This window comes from Castor canadensis, chromosome 13, assembly GCF_047511655.1.
Source record: "Castor canadensis chromosome 13, mCasCan1.hap1v2, whole genome shotgun sequence".
In the NCBI taxonomy this organism is placed as follows: Eukaryota; Metazoa; Chordata; class Mammalia; order Rodentia; family Castoridae; genus Castor; species Castor canadensis.
Window position 1 is genome coordinate 44,844 of NC_133398.1, and position 16,855 is coordinate 61,698.

At 47.4% G+C, this 16,855-nt stretch overlaps 1 protein-coding gene across 13 annotated transcripts in view; it reads right to left on the reverse strand.

Moving 5' to 3' along the window:
* Cacna1b (calcium voltage-gated channel subunit alpha1 B) overlaps nucleotides 1-16,855 on the reverse strand; it is a 166,920-nt gene that overhangs the window by 26,820 nt on the left and 123,245 nt on the right. For all 13 annotated transcript variants that reach the window (XR_012440671.1, XR_012440672.1, XM_074052690.1 and 10 more), the window contains 4 exons: nucleotides 10,331-10,447; nucleotides 9,568-9,633; nucleotides 8,172-8,263; nucleotides 5,906-6,050 (listed from right to left, as the gene is read on the reverse strand). Coding sequence is in view for 11 of the 13 variants with exons in the window: in XM_074052690.1 (XP_073908791.1) it covers nucleotides 5,906-6,050; nucleotides 8,172-8,263; nucleotides 9,568-9,633; nucleotides 10,331-10,447 (420 nt within the window). In the remaining 2 variants the exon portion in view is untranslated. The remainder of the gene's footprint in view (nucleotides 1-5,905; nucleotides 6,051-8,171; nucleotides 8,264-9,567; nucleotides 9,634-10,330; nucleotides 10,448-16,855) is intronic.

The window sequence follows — 16,855 nt, forward strand, 5'->3', positions numbered from 1 at the left end:
CTAGTTGTTCTAGCTAGGCCTTCCATCATAATGTTGAATGGCTATGAGAAAGTGGGCATCTGTGCATTATTCCTGACCTTTGAGGGAAAGCTTTCAGTCTTTTACCATTGAACACATTAGTTGTGGGTTTTTCATAAAAATTCCTTTATCATGTTAAGGATATGTGTTTTATATCATGAAAGGGTATTGAATTTTGTCAAATGCGTTTACTAATTTACTTTCAAAATGATCATGGGGTCCCCCCATCTCATTCCATTAATGTGGCATTTTATGTTGATTCATTTTTCTTATGTTGAATCACTCTTGCATCAATGGGATAAATTCCATTTGGTCATTGTATGTAATCATCTTGATATGTTGTTAGAATTGGCTTGATGGTGTTTTGGTGAGGATGTTCGATCTCCAGATTACTCAGTGTTCTCAAACTGAAACTCTTTCCCCACTGAACACTAACTCCCCATTACCCTCTTCCCCCATCCCCTGGAAACCACCATTTCTACTTCCGGTCCAGTCTCTGTGAATTTGACTACTTAAGGCACTTTATATTAGTGGAATCATACAATATTTCTCCTTTGGTGACTAGTTTATTTCATTTAACATACTGCTTCCAAGGTTTTAAGACTTGCTCATTTTGCAGCATGTGTCAGAATTTTCTTCCGTTTTAAGAACGAATAATATTGTGTATTGTATGTCATGACACATTTTGTTCATCTGTTGACAGAAACTGTGGTTGCTTCTTCCTTTTTGCCATTGTAATAAATGCTGCAATGAGCAGGCTATAAAGATATCTGTTTCAGAGTCCCTGTACCATTTTACATTGTCACTACCAGAGCACAGGGGTTTAAATTTCTCCATAGCATGGCTAACACTTGTTATTTCTCTTCCTTTTATGTTCTTTAAAATTTTTTTATGATAGCAATACTAATGGATGTGAAATGGTATCTGGTTGTAGTTTACATTTGCATTTCCCTAATGATGTTGAGTATCTTTTCATATGTTTACTTTTCATTTTCTTGTGAGAAATATCTACTGAAGTCCTTTGCCCATTTTTAATTGGGTTGGTTGTTTGTGTTGCTGAGTTATAGGAGTTCTTATTATATATGTGTTTTGCAAATCTTATATCCAATTCCTTGTGCTGCCTTTTCCTTCCATTGATAGTATCCTTTAAAGTACAAAAGTTTTTGATTTGGACAAGTCCGATTTATCTAACATTTGTTTTTTTATTTTTTTTATTTTTTTTTTCCAAGAGATTCTTTATTGACGAGTGGGAGAGGGAGAGAGCCGAGAGAGAGAGAGAGAGAGAGAGAGAGAGAGAGCATTTGTTTTGTTATTATGATTTTGTTGTCAAATCTCAGACTCTTTTGCTAAATATAAGGTCATAAATATTTACCCTTGTGTTTTCTTTAAGAGTTTTAGAATTTAAGTTCTTACATTTAATCTTTCACTAATTTTGAGATCATTTTTATCTATGACATATACACTTGGATATCCAGTCTTCCCAACGCCATTTGTTGAAAAGACTACCCTTTCACTACTACATGGTTTTGGGCTTGTCTTTGTTGAGAGGTTTTCTTATTACTGAGTCAATCTCCTTACTTGTTATAGGGCTGCTCAGATTTTCTACTTATTCTTGAGTTGGGTATAGTAGTTTGTGTCCTTCTAGGAATTTGTCAATTTCAAAGGCTTGAGTTCTAAACACACACTGCCTAAGATCTTAAACATCTCTATATGTCCATCCCTTCACTGGGATAATAATAATAACCTGGATAGTGTTACAAAGACTGATTTAATATACTCACAAGACTGCATGGTATCTGACTCATGGTATCTGCATGTCATCACCACCGTTGCTTCCTATTGTTCCGTCAATGCCCTCTATTCTAGTCAAGGAGACCAAATCTCAATCTTCCCTACACCTGTCACCCATCCCCCCCCCAAAAAAAATCCATTTTTTACTTCACTTCTCTGTCACAGCAAACCTGACCCAAGTGTTTCAAAACATAAGTTACTCAGCAGGTCCCAGGCGGCCCACATACCTTTTCTGCTTTGGTTAAGGAAAAGGCACTGGGTCAGTCTTAAGAGGGCACATGGTCTGCCATCCCCTCATGTTCTGAAACACTTTCTGTATTCAGAGGCTCCAGCTGAGGCTCCACCATGTTCCCAGGCCTATGAGCAGTGCCCACCCAAGCCAATCATAAACACATAAACTTATACTCCAGGCCCCAGCTCAATGCTAGGCTCCCAGATGCCTCCCTGTCTTACCTGCCTATTTTTTCACTTCTTGTTCTAGCATGAACTCCTGGGCACCCTCCCTTGAGGTGTTCCCCTGAGTAGTGTCTCCTGAGATGCTGGAAGGATGCGCATAGTGGTCTGAGCACTGTGCACCCGGCCCTAAATTGATCCTAGAAGCCCTGGAGCGAGGTGCTGCTACAACCCCTTTAAAAATAAGGAAGCCACAGCCACAAAGGTTCACAGACCTGATGCAGCACAGGCCTCTTCCCTGAATCTCTCTGGAACTAGACCCTCACTTTACCACCACCCTGAGCCACTGTGGAGTCCCTTGCAAAAGGAACCCTTCTCCTATCTCTGGGAGTTAACTCCCCATAAGCTCATCTCATGGTTGAGGGCATCTCTGCAGGACTGTTCCTTGTAAAGTAGTAAGGCCCTCCTGCTGTGACCAAAGCTGGCCCTGCCAGACACCAACCCCATCTAGGTTGGCCCTCCTAAATTGTCTTACCATTCAGGGGTCTCAACTTAGCACTGCTGACGTGCTGGACTGGGTAATCTGGGTGGGATATCGAGCAACAGCTCTGGCCTCCATCCACTCAATGCCAGTAACTCCTCTCCCTTAGTCCTGACAACCAAAAATATCTTAGACACTGCCTATGTCCCCTGGGGGTAGGGTGTTCATCAAGACTCTGAGCTCAATGTACTTGAATGCCTTTCACCTCACTTGTACCATTCTCCTGGTATCTGAACCGTGCAGGGTAAGCAGCAGCTGGCCAACAGCCATGACCTGTATAGGTCAGGCCCTCTCTGGATGAACAGATGCCCCTTCCTGGGACCCAGGGGAACCCATGGTCCAGGCCCTGCCATACACAAACCTGCTTAGGATTTCAGCAGAGCCCAGACTGACACCAGGCAGGATATCTCTAGCACTATGCATCACTATGTACTCCTCAGAGACCTTTCCATGCCCACAGCAGGGCTAAGGGCTGTGTCCTTAGGGCCCAGACAGAGGGACATATGAGTGCAGTGGGAGCTACCCTGATTGGTCAGGGAAGGGGACATCTGATGGCTGGCATGTCTGGCCTGGTCATCAGGGTCGGACTCTACTTTGTCCCTAGAGCCATGATACCGGCTGTCCCTGTGTGAGACCAACACTGCAGCCCCCTTTCCTCTCTGACAATCATAGCTGCACTTCATGTCTCCATGTTGGCCCTGGGTCCATCCAGCTCCAACACAAATGTGGACCCTTGACCCTAGCCTCTCCCCAGGTCTCACACTCAGTCTCTTAGGGAGGGTGGGTTCCCCCATTCTAGGGTCCAGGACCTGAGCTGTAAAGAACCCATCCATGCAGAGGTGGGCATCCCTGATGGGATGACAGAGAAGAAGGAGGAGGCAGGGGGACAGAAACAAGGAGAAGCAAAGTCTGACTTGTAGATGACCACTGAGGCAGAAATGAGGAAGGACAGACAGCATGAGGTGTCTGGCCAGGTGTATGGAAGTGAGTGGTGCATGAGAAAGTAGAAGGTGAGCACAGCAGGTAGGTCAGCTGTGGGACAACTTACAGATGTGTCTCCAGCTCTCACCTTTTTTCTGGGTTACAGAGAGTGCTCTACCAGAGCAGTTCTCAAAGTAGGGTTCCCATACCAGCAGCATCTGGTGCCTGTTAGAACGCACACTCTCAGACTCCAGTCCAGCCCTGCTGGCTCTGACACAGAGCAGCATAGGTACCAAGGTCCATACTGCCTATGGAGGGTAGAAAGCCTACCTTCCCTGCTGTCCACAGTCTTCTCAGGGATCCTCCCCCTCGGTTTCTTGTAGGCATTGAGTGAGACACAATTCCATAGACTTTTCTGTACCTATCTATGCACATTTCATGTTCCTCAGATGTATGCCTTTCTCAAACACCTAGCCTTCTACCTCTGAAACTCACAATCCACCCTCAAGAGAAATCCTTGTATCTTCATCTTCTCTAACATTCTCCATTTCTTCTTGCTCTTGCTAAAGCATGGAGGTCTGCCTTCTTGTCCTCTTTCTAAAAGCCTGCCATCCTCCAACCTTCTCCTTTCTTCAAGGAAAATTTAGCATCTGACTCTCTACCTCTACTCTTATCGTTATTCTTGTACTTTTAAGACCCAAGCTAGTTGCTGCTTGGACTCTCCATTCCTAGACTTCTCACCACAGTCTTCTCAGCTCCAAGCACCTATGTCTACATGCTAAAGTTGGTCATTACCAATGACTTCCAGTAATAGTCCCAAGTCTTTATATCACATGTCCCACACCGCCAGCCCTCTCAGCTCACTTTTGCTACTACCTGCACTCTGTGGCTTCTTCGTCCATACAGTGCCCCGATTCACCTCCTTCCTGCCCTCACCTCCCTCTGTCCCCAGCATGGACCACATCCAACACTATGATCACACTCACACATGGTTGTCTAGGAAATCCCAAATCTGAAAAAGCTGGTTCTGAGGGTAAACATGACTGGACAGAAACACTAATCGTGCCGGCTGGCCCCACTCAAGTGCCATGGCCCTGGGTCCAAGTGTCTCCCTTCACAGTGCTCACTGTTGGGAAGAGATGTCTGTTCCTGCCCAGCCCTTACCTCTTATTATTACAAGAAGGCTTTTGCTCCCACCACACTGATGAAAACTGTTCTAGCAAGGTGCACCAAAGGCCTGCACTGTTCATCCCTAGCATCATACTTTACTTTCCAATGAGATTTTGAGAGGTGGGTTATTCCCTCCCTCCAAAGACACTTCCTTCCCTTGACCTTAGGAGCACTGCTGTCTTCTGGCTCCCAATCCCTCACTTACTGCTCCTTCTCAGCTCCTGGTCCAGTACCCCATATGTCTTATAAGTGCCCCAGAGGCAGAGCCTTCAGAATCCTTCTCAATCCACATTCCTTCCTTATGTCAATGTTCCTCAAAGTTTCACATCCACAGAGTTATCTAAAAACTTGTTAAGACTCAGAGATCCTGATATAGGCTCTTGGGGAAGGAGATTCAGTAATCTGCATTTCCAAGCAGCAGTAAGTGATGTTTAAGCCACACACAGGTCACTGGGCTGCACTTTATAGCAGGGACCCAAAGGGTAGTCCTCCAGCCCCAGACTCCCAAACACAGGTGGCAACCACTCACATCTCCAGCCCAGAGGTCTGCAACAGTGTCTAAAGTCTCCACTATCTAACTCATGTCTACTGCTTTCCATGCTTCCCATTTCAGAGGGAGAGCCCTCATCCATCACTGAGAAAATTCTAGGAAGTGGCTTTCATTTCTGTTTTTCAATCAGGTCAGCTCTACCTTTAAAACACAGCCCAATGCCACTTGATTCCCTGTCTCTTTCTCTAGGCTACTGTTGCCTCACTCATGGTGCCAGGCATGCTGCTGGGAGCTGCTTCTTCACTCTCCTTCACCACAGTGGAGACCTATCTAAAGACTAGACACTGAAGGCAACTTCCCCAGAAGCCTAAGCCTTCAGTGGAAGTCAAGACTGGGCCCACAGGAGCTCATCCCAAGTGTGTCCTTTCTAGAGTTAATGAGGCCATCAACTTTGGGGAAAACAAAAGTCAAAACATGGAATCAGCTTGTGTTGTTACATGGGTCAAAGGCAGAAACCAACAGGAGATGTGGACTATGAGATGGGTGAAACAGCAGACACTGGCACAGCTACCAGGACTTACCAGGAAGGAACAAAGGAAGATGAAGGAGACGAAGTAAAAGTAGGCAAAATCACTCCCACACTCACTGGCGTTGGCATAAGGGTCACAGGCCCGGTTACCCAGACAAGACAGCATGATCTCGTGCCAGGCCTCCCCAGTAGCACTCCTGAGAAGAAGAGCAGAGCTGTAAGCACACAAAGGCAGGTCCAGAGGGGAGTCTCCAGTAATACCTAGGTTCCTAGCCAGTCAGGAATCAGGGCAGCAAAGCCCTCAGGAGAACTGGACAGAGTGTATCCATTCTTCTGGGTTCCCACACATGTGCAAGTCCTAGGTGGCAGATGGCTCTTTCTTCAAAAGAAGATTTACAAACTGGTCACTAACTTAGAGACGCTGGTCACTAAAAGAAGTCTGTAGCACTAGGAGCCAGCACCGCAGTGGTCTTTGTGGACACAACAGAGCCCCTCAGATTCCTGACCTCACCCTAAATGTGCCATCCCCATCCTCCTCACTTTCAAAAACAGTGGCTCTGCCTCTTATGCTGCTTAAGTCAAAAATGCTGGCCTCATCCTTGCCGCTACCCTCTATATCCTGCCTATCCATTCATCTACCTTCAGAGAGCAGCCAGCTCTCTCCCTTCTCACCCTTGGGCCAAGCAAGATGCCCCTGAGAACTCTTAACTGACTTCCCAGCTCTGCCTGCACAGAACCCCAGTAAGTACAAGAAGTGCAGGTCAGTTTTGTCACTTCTCTCAAAACCCTGCTGTGCCTTCCCTCACTCATTGCAGAGACCCAAAGTCGCACACACCTACCCTCAGCCCCAGGAGCTTACAGCCTTCTCTTCTCCTGACCTTGCCCCTCTCACTCCTGCTCAGTCCACTCTCACACTGGAGTGAGGAGTAGATACTCCTCAAACAGCTTGGGAACCCACGCCACCCCGGGCAGCCACCTGGGGATCCATGCGGGACTTTCACACCCAGGCCAGCGCAGGGACTACTGCCTGCTTATGACACCAGGACAGTGGGGAGGGAGTCACTATAGGCTGCTCTGCCTGAGCCAGCCTGATTGATGGGGCACTCCCTGGTGACACACACCCCGGGGGTTTTCATAGAGTTACCTCAAGTCTTTGTGGCATGAGGCATAAGACTGATAAGTGAAGAAATAATATTAACCTAAACAACTAAGCCCAGAGAAGCAACACAATTTGCGAAAGTGAAGACTAAAGATGCCAAATCATCTTACGCAGAAACAAGTCAGAGACTATCCTCCAGGCAGCTCAGTAAAGCAGGTCTGGGTCTCACTCACTCTCCTCCCAGGGAACTGCCATAGACTGCAGTGCAGATGGTGGAAGGAGAGAGTGAGTCCCCAGGGCTAGCCTTTAACAGCCTGTTGCATGTCATAAAGGAATAGACGTGGTGAAACCTCAGGAAAGAGCCCCAAGATAGGCTCTGAGGTCGGCATCACTCACCATCAATCCCTACAGATAGCTCCTTCCCTCCTCCCTAGGGCTGTGGGTGCCAAAATCAGGAAGACTAGGAGGCAGGGAAACACATTCAACCCTCCCTCCTGCCCACAAGTTCACTCTCAGATCAGGATGGTGGACGCCCAGTCCAGAGAATGTGTCACGCTCCAGAACAGTGACTAGCGCTGAGCCTGCTCCTGAGGGCGCCGCTTCAGGAAATGGGGGATCTGAAGGCCCTACAGCTTGTGGTGAGGGCCTTTGGCCCCCAGGGCCCACCTGCTGCTTGGCTGGATACATCCAATAATCTAGGGAATTGCAGATCCTCTGAGAGAGGGAGGAAGGTGGAGGCACATTCAGATCACCAGTTCTGGCCAGTTGAGCTCTTCAGGCCACTAACTAGCTGCAAACCCTGATGCAGCTAGTTAGTCAGCATCAGCTGTCTCTGTTGCTCTGCTTCTCTCTCACCCACCAATAAGGTGAGCACATGGAAAGCCTGAGACCAGCATATCAAGAGGGACTCCACCAGGCACCTCCTGTCCTTCCAGACTACAGCCTCCCTGAATGCCTTCTGGCTGTCACTAGCAGAGGCAAGGAAGAGGCTGGCCTGACCCAGAGATTCCAGGTTCTTTTCCTCAGGGGCTCCGTCTCAAGGCCAGAGCAGACACCAAGAACTCTTCTGGAAGGATGAGCAGAGAGAAGGGAAGAACTAGAAAGGTTCACTGAGGGGAAACAGCATGATTTGGAGATTGGGAGGAACTGGTCCCCAGTGATGGCACCTATCCTCCTCCACTCTGAGTGAAGAGTGGATGGCGCAGGCTGACAAACACACCTGAATAACAGCATCAAGGCTTGTAGGAATGTACGGAAGTTGTTGTGCCGGTTGATGCTGGTGTCATCGTCAAGGGCAATGTTTCCAAAAACCTGAAATGGAGAAGAATGGCAGTATGCATACACTGCTGATCTCTGGAGCCATGGCTGATAGACCAGACAAGAGCATGTAGGTGCAATGCAGGGAACCCCTGGGACAGGGGCTGTCTGGGGCCAGTGTGGTTCTCAGCACAGACAATCTCTATTAGCAGAAAAAACCTGCACCCCAGAGCTCAGCCTGTGCTGCTGCAGCTCTGAACCTGCCTACAGGTACACATGTGAGTGACCAGGATGAATAGGGCCAGGCTCTACTATGTGAGATGGAAAGCTTTCAGGGTAAGAAACGTAAATAAGCCAAGAGCCATAATTATCCTAAAATCTGGAATCTGGCTGAAAATTTATAAGTATCATATTTCCACAAAGATCAGCAACGCATACGCTCTTGTACATACAAACAGAGGCAAGAATACACAAATATATAGGTATAGATAAAGATACATTTGTTTTACAAAGCATAAAATCTCAGAAATTTTTAAATCAAGAGAACTTTTCAATCTGAAATAAGTCTTAGAAAACAGCTTAAACTTTAAGACACTGGCATCTCCCATCACAAATTAATACTTGGTCTATCTCCCATTCCCACTATTGGGACAGTGGCCAAGGTTTATAGTTTTACATCTTCTAAATGTTTTTTTACAAATACTTGACAAAGTGATCTTTGTCAAAATAAAGAAAATCTAAATCACTCAAGTTCAGTGATCTGACGGGATCCTGCTTATACTCTCAAGATGCATTTCCTCAGGAACCTGGAAAGGATGGGGAGGGCTGCTCTTCCGACTAGCTGTGGGCAAGAGAATGGCCACTTGGCACCATGCAGATCTGCTCCAATGCCCAGCTCAACAACGTTTGCCTGAACACCTGAACCCTGCTGGGCTTAAAGGCTACCCAGCCCCTCAAGAACACTGAAGAACAGCTTCCCAGAGTGGTGGGAGTGGGCAAAGGGCTGGATACTGGGAGCCCAATTTTGTGGCCTCAGTGTCCTCCTCCAAAAAGCATTGCTGCTGAGGATTAAGTTTACTCAGTGCTTACACCAGCATCTGGCTCACAGCAAACATTCAGTAAGTAAGTGTTTTGATCAGATTAACCCTCTTTATGTTCTCTCTTTTCCCCATCCTCACCCCCCACCGCCCATTTTTCAACAGCTTTCAGTAGGTTTCTTTATGTCAAAATAGCATGGTAAAACCCCTTGTACAATGAATATACACTGATTTTTTTAAAGGCGAATGGCTGTGGCCCATGCCCTTTGCCGCAGTAGACAGGAGCCCCACGTCCAGCCCTGTCTGGGTAGCAGCACCTACCTGCATACCAATGATGGCGTAGATGAAGAACAGCATGGCAATGAGGAGGCACACATAGGGCAGCGCCTGGAGACACACAGGCACGTCAGCTCCAGGGCATCTCTGAGGCTACACAGACCTCAGACTAGCCCAGCTCCACCCTGCTGACTGTCAAGCCCCTCCACCAAATGACTATCCTTTGTTTCTTCATCTGTGAAATGGGATCACAAAACCCTCCTCACAATTTTATGGGCCTTAAAAAAGATAATCTAAGGGTCACTCAAAATGGCTATATAAACTGTAATAGGACAACAGGTGCCAACAAAGAGATGTCCTGCCCCTACTCAGTCATCCAGAAGGAGAGGCCACTCTGACATGGGTCAGGGAAGCGTCAGAGAAGGCAAGCCAGGCACAGTGGCTCACACCTGTAATCCTAGTTATGTGAGAGGCAGAGATTGGAAGGATCACTGTTTGAGGTCAGCCCCAGCAAAAAGGTGGCAAGACCAGGTCTCAACCAACGAAAGCTGGGTGTAGTGTTGCATGCCCACTGTCCCAGCTACGCAAGATGCATAAGTAGGAGGATCATGCTCCTGGCCAGTCAGGGCATAAACCTGAGACCCTATTTGGAAAACAAATAAAATAACAAAAACAAAGAAGACTAGGTGTGTGGCTCTGATGGTAAAGTGCCTGCATTAGGCCCCGAGTCCAAATGCCAGGGAAAAAAAAAAAAAGCACCTGCACCTGGTGAGGGCTGCCCCACCTGCCCACCCAGTGCCCTGCCCACCTTGAAGGACTGGACGAAGGTCCACAGCAGAATGCGGATGGTGTAGCCCTGCCGGAGCAGCTTGATAAGCCGTGCGGCTCTGAAGAGGCGAAGGAAGCTCAGGTTGATGAAGTTGTTCTGCACAGAAGAGGGATTGTTCTCTGACCTTCACAAATCAACTCCCAAAAGTGCAAGCAAAGCTGCTTCCACCCCACGCAACCTCTCCCCAAGTCCCTGTGACCCCAAAGAAAGGCAGTTAAAAGAAACTAAAAGATCACTGCTTCACAGTCTAAGCAGTAATTGGACACCAGAAAACCTCCAAAAGAAAAGCTTCTCACTGCAAGCCACTTCTCATGCAGCAAATGAGAGAAAACTCCCTCTACTTTTGGACCACCCCCCAAGAGTGAGGGGCAGAGAGAAGCTCTCCGAAGCAGCTCCCTGCTGCCAGGTGGGGCTGGGAGGAGATCACCTGTGGGCTTCCAACAGTGGCCACCTCTCGCAGGACACAGCCAAGCTGTCCAGGTGCTGAGTGTGATTGCCTCTTCAGTGGATACCCCTAGAGGGACCCTTGCCTGGGCTTGGGGACCAGTCTTCCTTTCTGGGCTCAGCCAGAGAAGCCCTGCCTGCCTGGGGCCCTGGATGGGCTCCTCTGGGGCTGCTCCAGGTGTTGCCAGACATTCACAGAAGGGGCAGCTACAATCTATCTGCTGTTCTTGTCATGGAAGCCACTTGTGCAGCCCACAGTTCACAGATATCTGCTCAAGAGAACTCAGGACACCTGGGTTTGCTCCCTCATACAAGGGCTCAAAACCAAGCACAAAGAAACCAATAAACCCCAGATACCATAGATTACCTTGGAATGAGGCTTCCCCTGGCCCTGGACACCTTGAATTATTGGCAAGCCTTTTCAGGGAAGCTGGATCTGGGGAGGTATCCGTGCATAGGTGGGGGTGCCTGTGGAGCCAGGTGCTTTCTGCCTGTCTACTTAGAGACCAGATGCCTGCACACAGCCTGAGAACAGCTTCCTGCTATTTGGGTATTTTTAAATATGCAAGCAGCTCAGGCTCAGACACATTTATGTTGTAATGATTCAGTCATCAAATAAAGAGAAAAGAGAACACAGACGATGAATGAGACAGCAGCGCAAGAGAGCACATGCAGGCACAGAGGCAATGGAGCCTGGACAGACGCTCCAGGGCTGCCCATCTTGGCCAGGTGAGACATTCATTGGAGGGCTGAGTCACACTTATTTCCAAAGGAGAGTGACCCAACCCACAGCTTCCACTCTCGGGGGCAGGTTTCTGTGGTTCCGATCAGGATGGTGGGTCTCTGCGCTGTCTCTAGAGGTCATTTGAAGAGATGGGCTCTCAGGCAGGATCCTGGAGCCCCAAATGTGGGACCAATTTTGAATGATACCCAGAAAGGTCAGTGAACACAAGGCGGCCTGATTATGTTCAAATCAGGAAGGAGGTGGAAGTTGGCCTCAAGGCATGACCCTGGAGGGTGCATAGCTATACCTGCAGCTCCCTAACCAACAGGTCAAGGTTCTCAGTGGTAAACAAAAATCTCCCACTGACAACCCTTTGCCCTTAAGGCACAGACAAGCCCCACAGATTAGGCAGATGTGTCAGGAGATTCCCTTGCATAAGATAACTGGGGGGCGGGGCGGGGAGAGTGCCTGGCCCCCTTCAGGGTTTCCACTTAGAAACCACCTGCTCGAGATGAGCATGGAGGGTCAAGGATTGTTACATCTGCCCTGCTCAAGGCAGTCTTCATTCAGGCAACTGGCACAGACAAGACTTCCTAAAGATCTGGGGGGAAAAAGGCGTCCTAGTAAGAAAGAAGGGGTGGAAAACATGGCAAGTGAAGAGACACTGTAAACTGCTCATCCAAATGACCTGATGCACAAATGCAAAACCCAGCCATGGTCACTGCTACTTTTGTTGAGATCAGGTTGCCATGCCTTCTCTCAGGTTTTTCTCTCTGAGCTCTAGTGGGTACACAGGAGAGATTGGGGGTAGCAATAGATGGGCAGCCCTAGACTGCTGTGAAGCACATGGTGAAAAAGCTACAGACACCCCAAGCACAGAGTGTTGGGCTGGGTACCACCATGCCAAATGCATGCAGGACAGCAGGGGACAGCAAGCACGCAGCTGTACACTGTGCACTGTCACCTCTGACCTCAGCCTCTCAGAGGTGGATATGCCCGCCCTGACTTCCCAGGGTCCATGATTTCTGCTGCACAGGAAGTAGCTACATTGACCTCATGATCAGGCCTGTCCTTGTTGCCACCTCACTCTGAGTCACAGGCATCCCCAGTGTGAGAATGTCTCACCTTGAAGGGACACTGGTCCCTAACCCTTTCACCTCAGCCTCTTTGCCCACATCCTGGAGATACCAAGGACATCCATGCCCAGGTGATGAGCAATAATTGAGAAAAGGATTTAGAAGTGCACCGAGCATTTGTAAGATACACTTCCACCAGCTGATCCAAGACTATGACCAGCACCCAGCATCCAAGGCAACCATGGCCTCTGGCCAGTCACAGGATAGTGGGGGCTTGCTTCTGAGTGTCACCTGGGCATTCAGCCCTGTTCTGTAGACACCTGTTGGCATGAGTCATACCAGAGGGTAAAGTCCTGCAGTTCTAAACACAATTGCTCACTTACTCTCATACTAATGGGAACTGACATTTAAGGAGAGAAAAAGGTACATATGCAAGCACAAATACATCACACATCAGGTGGTCAGATGTGCTATGAGATGGAGGATAGAGCACAGGTGAGCAGGAAGAGCCCTCCCATGGACAGCTGCATGGCCTGAGCTGGAAGCATGCAGACAACATGGCCTGGGCATTTAAGCAGCATCAAATGGGGTCTTCTCAAACCAAAGCTTTCCAGTTGTAAAATCCTGTATGACAAACATTCACCCTCTAACAGGAATCTCAAATGTCTGCTCCTTCAGATGAATTTCCATAGCCACAGATGAAGTGGAGTTGCTACCAAACACCCATCCTCTCCTCTTGAATTCCTGAGGACCTGGAAGAGGCCTAGATGCACTGTACTCCATAGGAAGGAGCATGACCAAGGCATGATCAGTGATGAACAGATGGGCACGGATGGGAGTCTTGCACTCTGTTGTACTGGAGCAGAGCCCTCTCCTTCTACTCAAGCCCTAACCAACCCTATTTGAATCATCAGGTCCCAATCTCAAAACCCTCCCCTAGGTCCTGGGCCTCGGACCTAATACCTTAAGGAAGGGCTTGACTTGTCCAGGAAGAATGGGGTCTTCACCAGAGGCCACCTGGGCAAAGACAAATCTCTGTGTGTTGGCATCATGGGGACACATCAGAGGGGAGATGAGAGTGCAACAGAAACCACAGACTCTCAGGGACCAGAACCAACCTCATCCTACATACCCTCCCAAGTCAGAGTTAGTCTCAGCAGGAAAATCTGTCCTGGGCACAACCTACCACCCACCCCAGGAACCCCACCTCTCCTCCTTGGACAGGTCCCAATTCAAACAGCTCCTAGGAGGCCCTCAGAAACCCCTAATGGACCCCAGGAACTGGGGAAAGTGCACAAGAGGCCAGAGGTGAGTGAGTGCAGCAGAATCTAGCTCACGCTTCAGAGGGCAGCAGGCAGGAATCCCAGAAACAAGAAAAGAGGAGCAGAGCAGGCAGAGAAAGAAATCATAAGAACTGTTTAAAGTCATGAAACCAACCGTTTCCTATATGTGATGTTTTCATGGATGGGCATTTGCGTATTATTTACAGATTGGGGTGGTTTGAGCAGCAGGTGCACAACATATAGACGGAGACATGGTTTTTCGCAGTGTGTGTTGGTTGGATGGCGTGAGTCAGCAGGTAGGTTAAGGTAAATCAAGAACAAAAACAAAAAACAAAAGAGAAAATGAGTCATCAACACAAGCAAAAACAAATTCTTAACTAGAAAATTTTAGGATTTTTGTAAATCACATATTTTTCTTAAAATGCAAAAATTTGAAGCGTATTTTTGAAATCTATAGGTTATGCAGACAGAGTGGCATCCATTTGCATTCTTGCTTATAATGCAAATCCAAAGATGACTCACAGACATTTTTTTTATTTCCAGGCAAAGAAATCAATGTCAGTTTTATACATGCTTGGAGCCCTCTCTAGGGACCCTTGCTAAGACTACTGCTCTATTTTCATGTTTAAATTGGGGACGGGAACTGACACTCATATTTTTGCCTAAGAAAAAAAAGTGCATTCGCAAGTAAACATATGAAGTGGCTCCAATGAAAAACAAACAAACAAACAGAATGCCAGCCAACCCACATGATGGCTTTCATCTTTTCTCCTCAAGGCAAAGCAGGATGGATGACCTGAGCTCCAAGAGCAAGTGGCCAAAGGATAGCTGAGCTTTCAAACCAGGCAGCCTCTCAGGCTCCCCAGTCCTACTGGGCACCAAGGTTTGAGGTGGCTGCCAAGGAGAACTTGCTTCAGGTAGGGCCTGATGCAACCACAAGCCACCCTGGCTGATGGTCAAGAGGCAGAGAAGGACATAATGCTGGGCTATTTGGACAGCCACTGAGCAGGCCTCTGCCTGGAACACAGCTCTGCACATATGTGATGTCAGCCAGCACCTCCACCTGCACCCATCCTCTCATGCCCTCAGAAGTCTGAAGTCCAGACCCCTCTCTTAGAAAAGAAATATACACATGCAGAAACCTCACAGAGCTGTCCTTACAACTGGGAACCTGGTGTTTGGGTCACTTTATCTGGGTGAATAAAGATCCCTGTTTCCAAGAAGGTAGCCCATAGGCATCAGAAATGTAACCAGTCTGCTCCTCAGAAACCACACTGGGACTAATATTTCTGGATGAGATGCAGTGATGGGCAGCCACCTAGGAGATGTCACAATACCAGGAGCTGGTGGAACAAAACAGCCTTGCTTTTCTGTTTAAATGGCAGGTTTCTGTTTTTATGCCTGAAATACTCACATCATTAACATGATAAAACCATGAAACATATCACATAAACAAAAAGATCTATATAAGTAAATGCACAGAAAAGTAAAACAACTGTCCATAAATTCATCTCCTAGCTTTAAAAAGTGGAGCATGACCATTATTTCCTAAGTCCTTCCTGTTTCCCTCCCTGCTCTCAGGATCCTTAATTCTCGTCAATACTATGACTTTGCCATATCCTCTTAAGATACATTATGTGCTTGTCTGGTCTTAGCCTTTGCAATGGTAGCTTGTGCAAACTTCCTTTGACTTGTGCAAACTTGGCTCTGACAGTGAGCACAAACTTACTGATAAGTACTTTACTGATGTGGATGTCACGTATGTATTTGTACTGCTGTTTTCACTGTAAGAATATACCTGAACAGTTGACACATTCCATTGCTGATGGGCACCAAAGTCTCAGTGTTGGTTACCATGAATAATGCTGCCATGAGCATCCATGGGAACACACTGAGTCATATGTATGCACATCACCAACTTTCCAGGTACTGCAAACTCCTCCAGAGATGATGTACCAGTCAACATCTCCCTAGCTGTGTGGGAGAGTTCTGGGTGGCCCATATTTTTGTCAATACTTGGCACTGTTAGAATTTCCAATGTTTGTTGTAAAATGACATCTCAGTATCACTTCTGTTTGTATTTCTCTGATTGCAAATAAGGTTGAGCATTTTTTTTCCTTTATGAATTGGCCATTTATGTTTTCTAGTCTGTAAAATGCTCAATCCTACCTTCTTCTCATTTTTCCATGTTTTTTAATTGACTCACAGAAGAGCCTTGTCCATTCTGGACAATAACCTTTGCTAGTTATTTGGAAAACCTCCCTGTTCTGCTCTTGGCATGACTTCATAGCCTCCTCAGCTTGCTCCTGCTCATCTCCCTGGTCACTATATGTTGGAGTACCCCAAGGCTCATTCACTCATCCTTTATCAACCTCATCCAGTCTTATGGATCAGGTATCTTTTCATATGTTTATGATTCCCAACTTTATTTCACATGCCTGGATTTGTCCTCCAAACCCCAGGCCCAGCTGTCCAACTGACAAATGGATAATTCCTCTGGGAAGACTACCAGTAGATTCAAACCCAACATATCCAAGCTGCAAGCTGAACTTCCATAATAAACCCTTTCCTGGACTACTCACATAATTAACCACATTCTTTCCCATTTCTATTCATGGCAACCCATTTTTTCAAGTGTTCAGGCCACAAACTTTGATGACTCTCTTGCCTCATCATTCATACCCACATCCAGTCCAGGTGCTGCTCCACCTTCAAGTTATAGCCAAAATTTGACAGTTTCTCACCCATAGTCCACCTCCCAGACCCATAGCCTACCTCCCAGTAGGAATGCTCTGTGGCACCATGGCCCCCAGGCCTCACCATCTCAGGACCAGCACCCCGTATTTTCTCATTTCCTTTCCTGAGGGCTTTCCCAGGCTAGGCCAGAAGTGTCAAAGGTGGAACATTTCCTAGCCCCAGAAGCCTTCAGCTAGTGACTGACAGCAATTTATAAACAAGTTCCTTATTACTTGGTGGA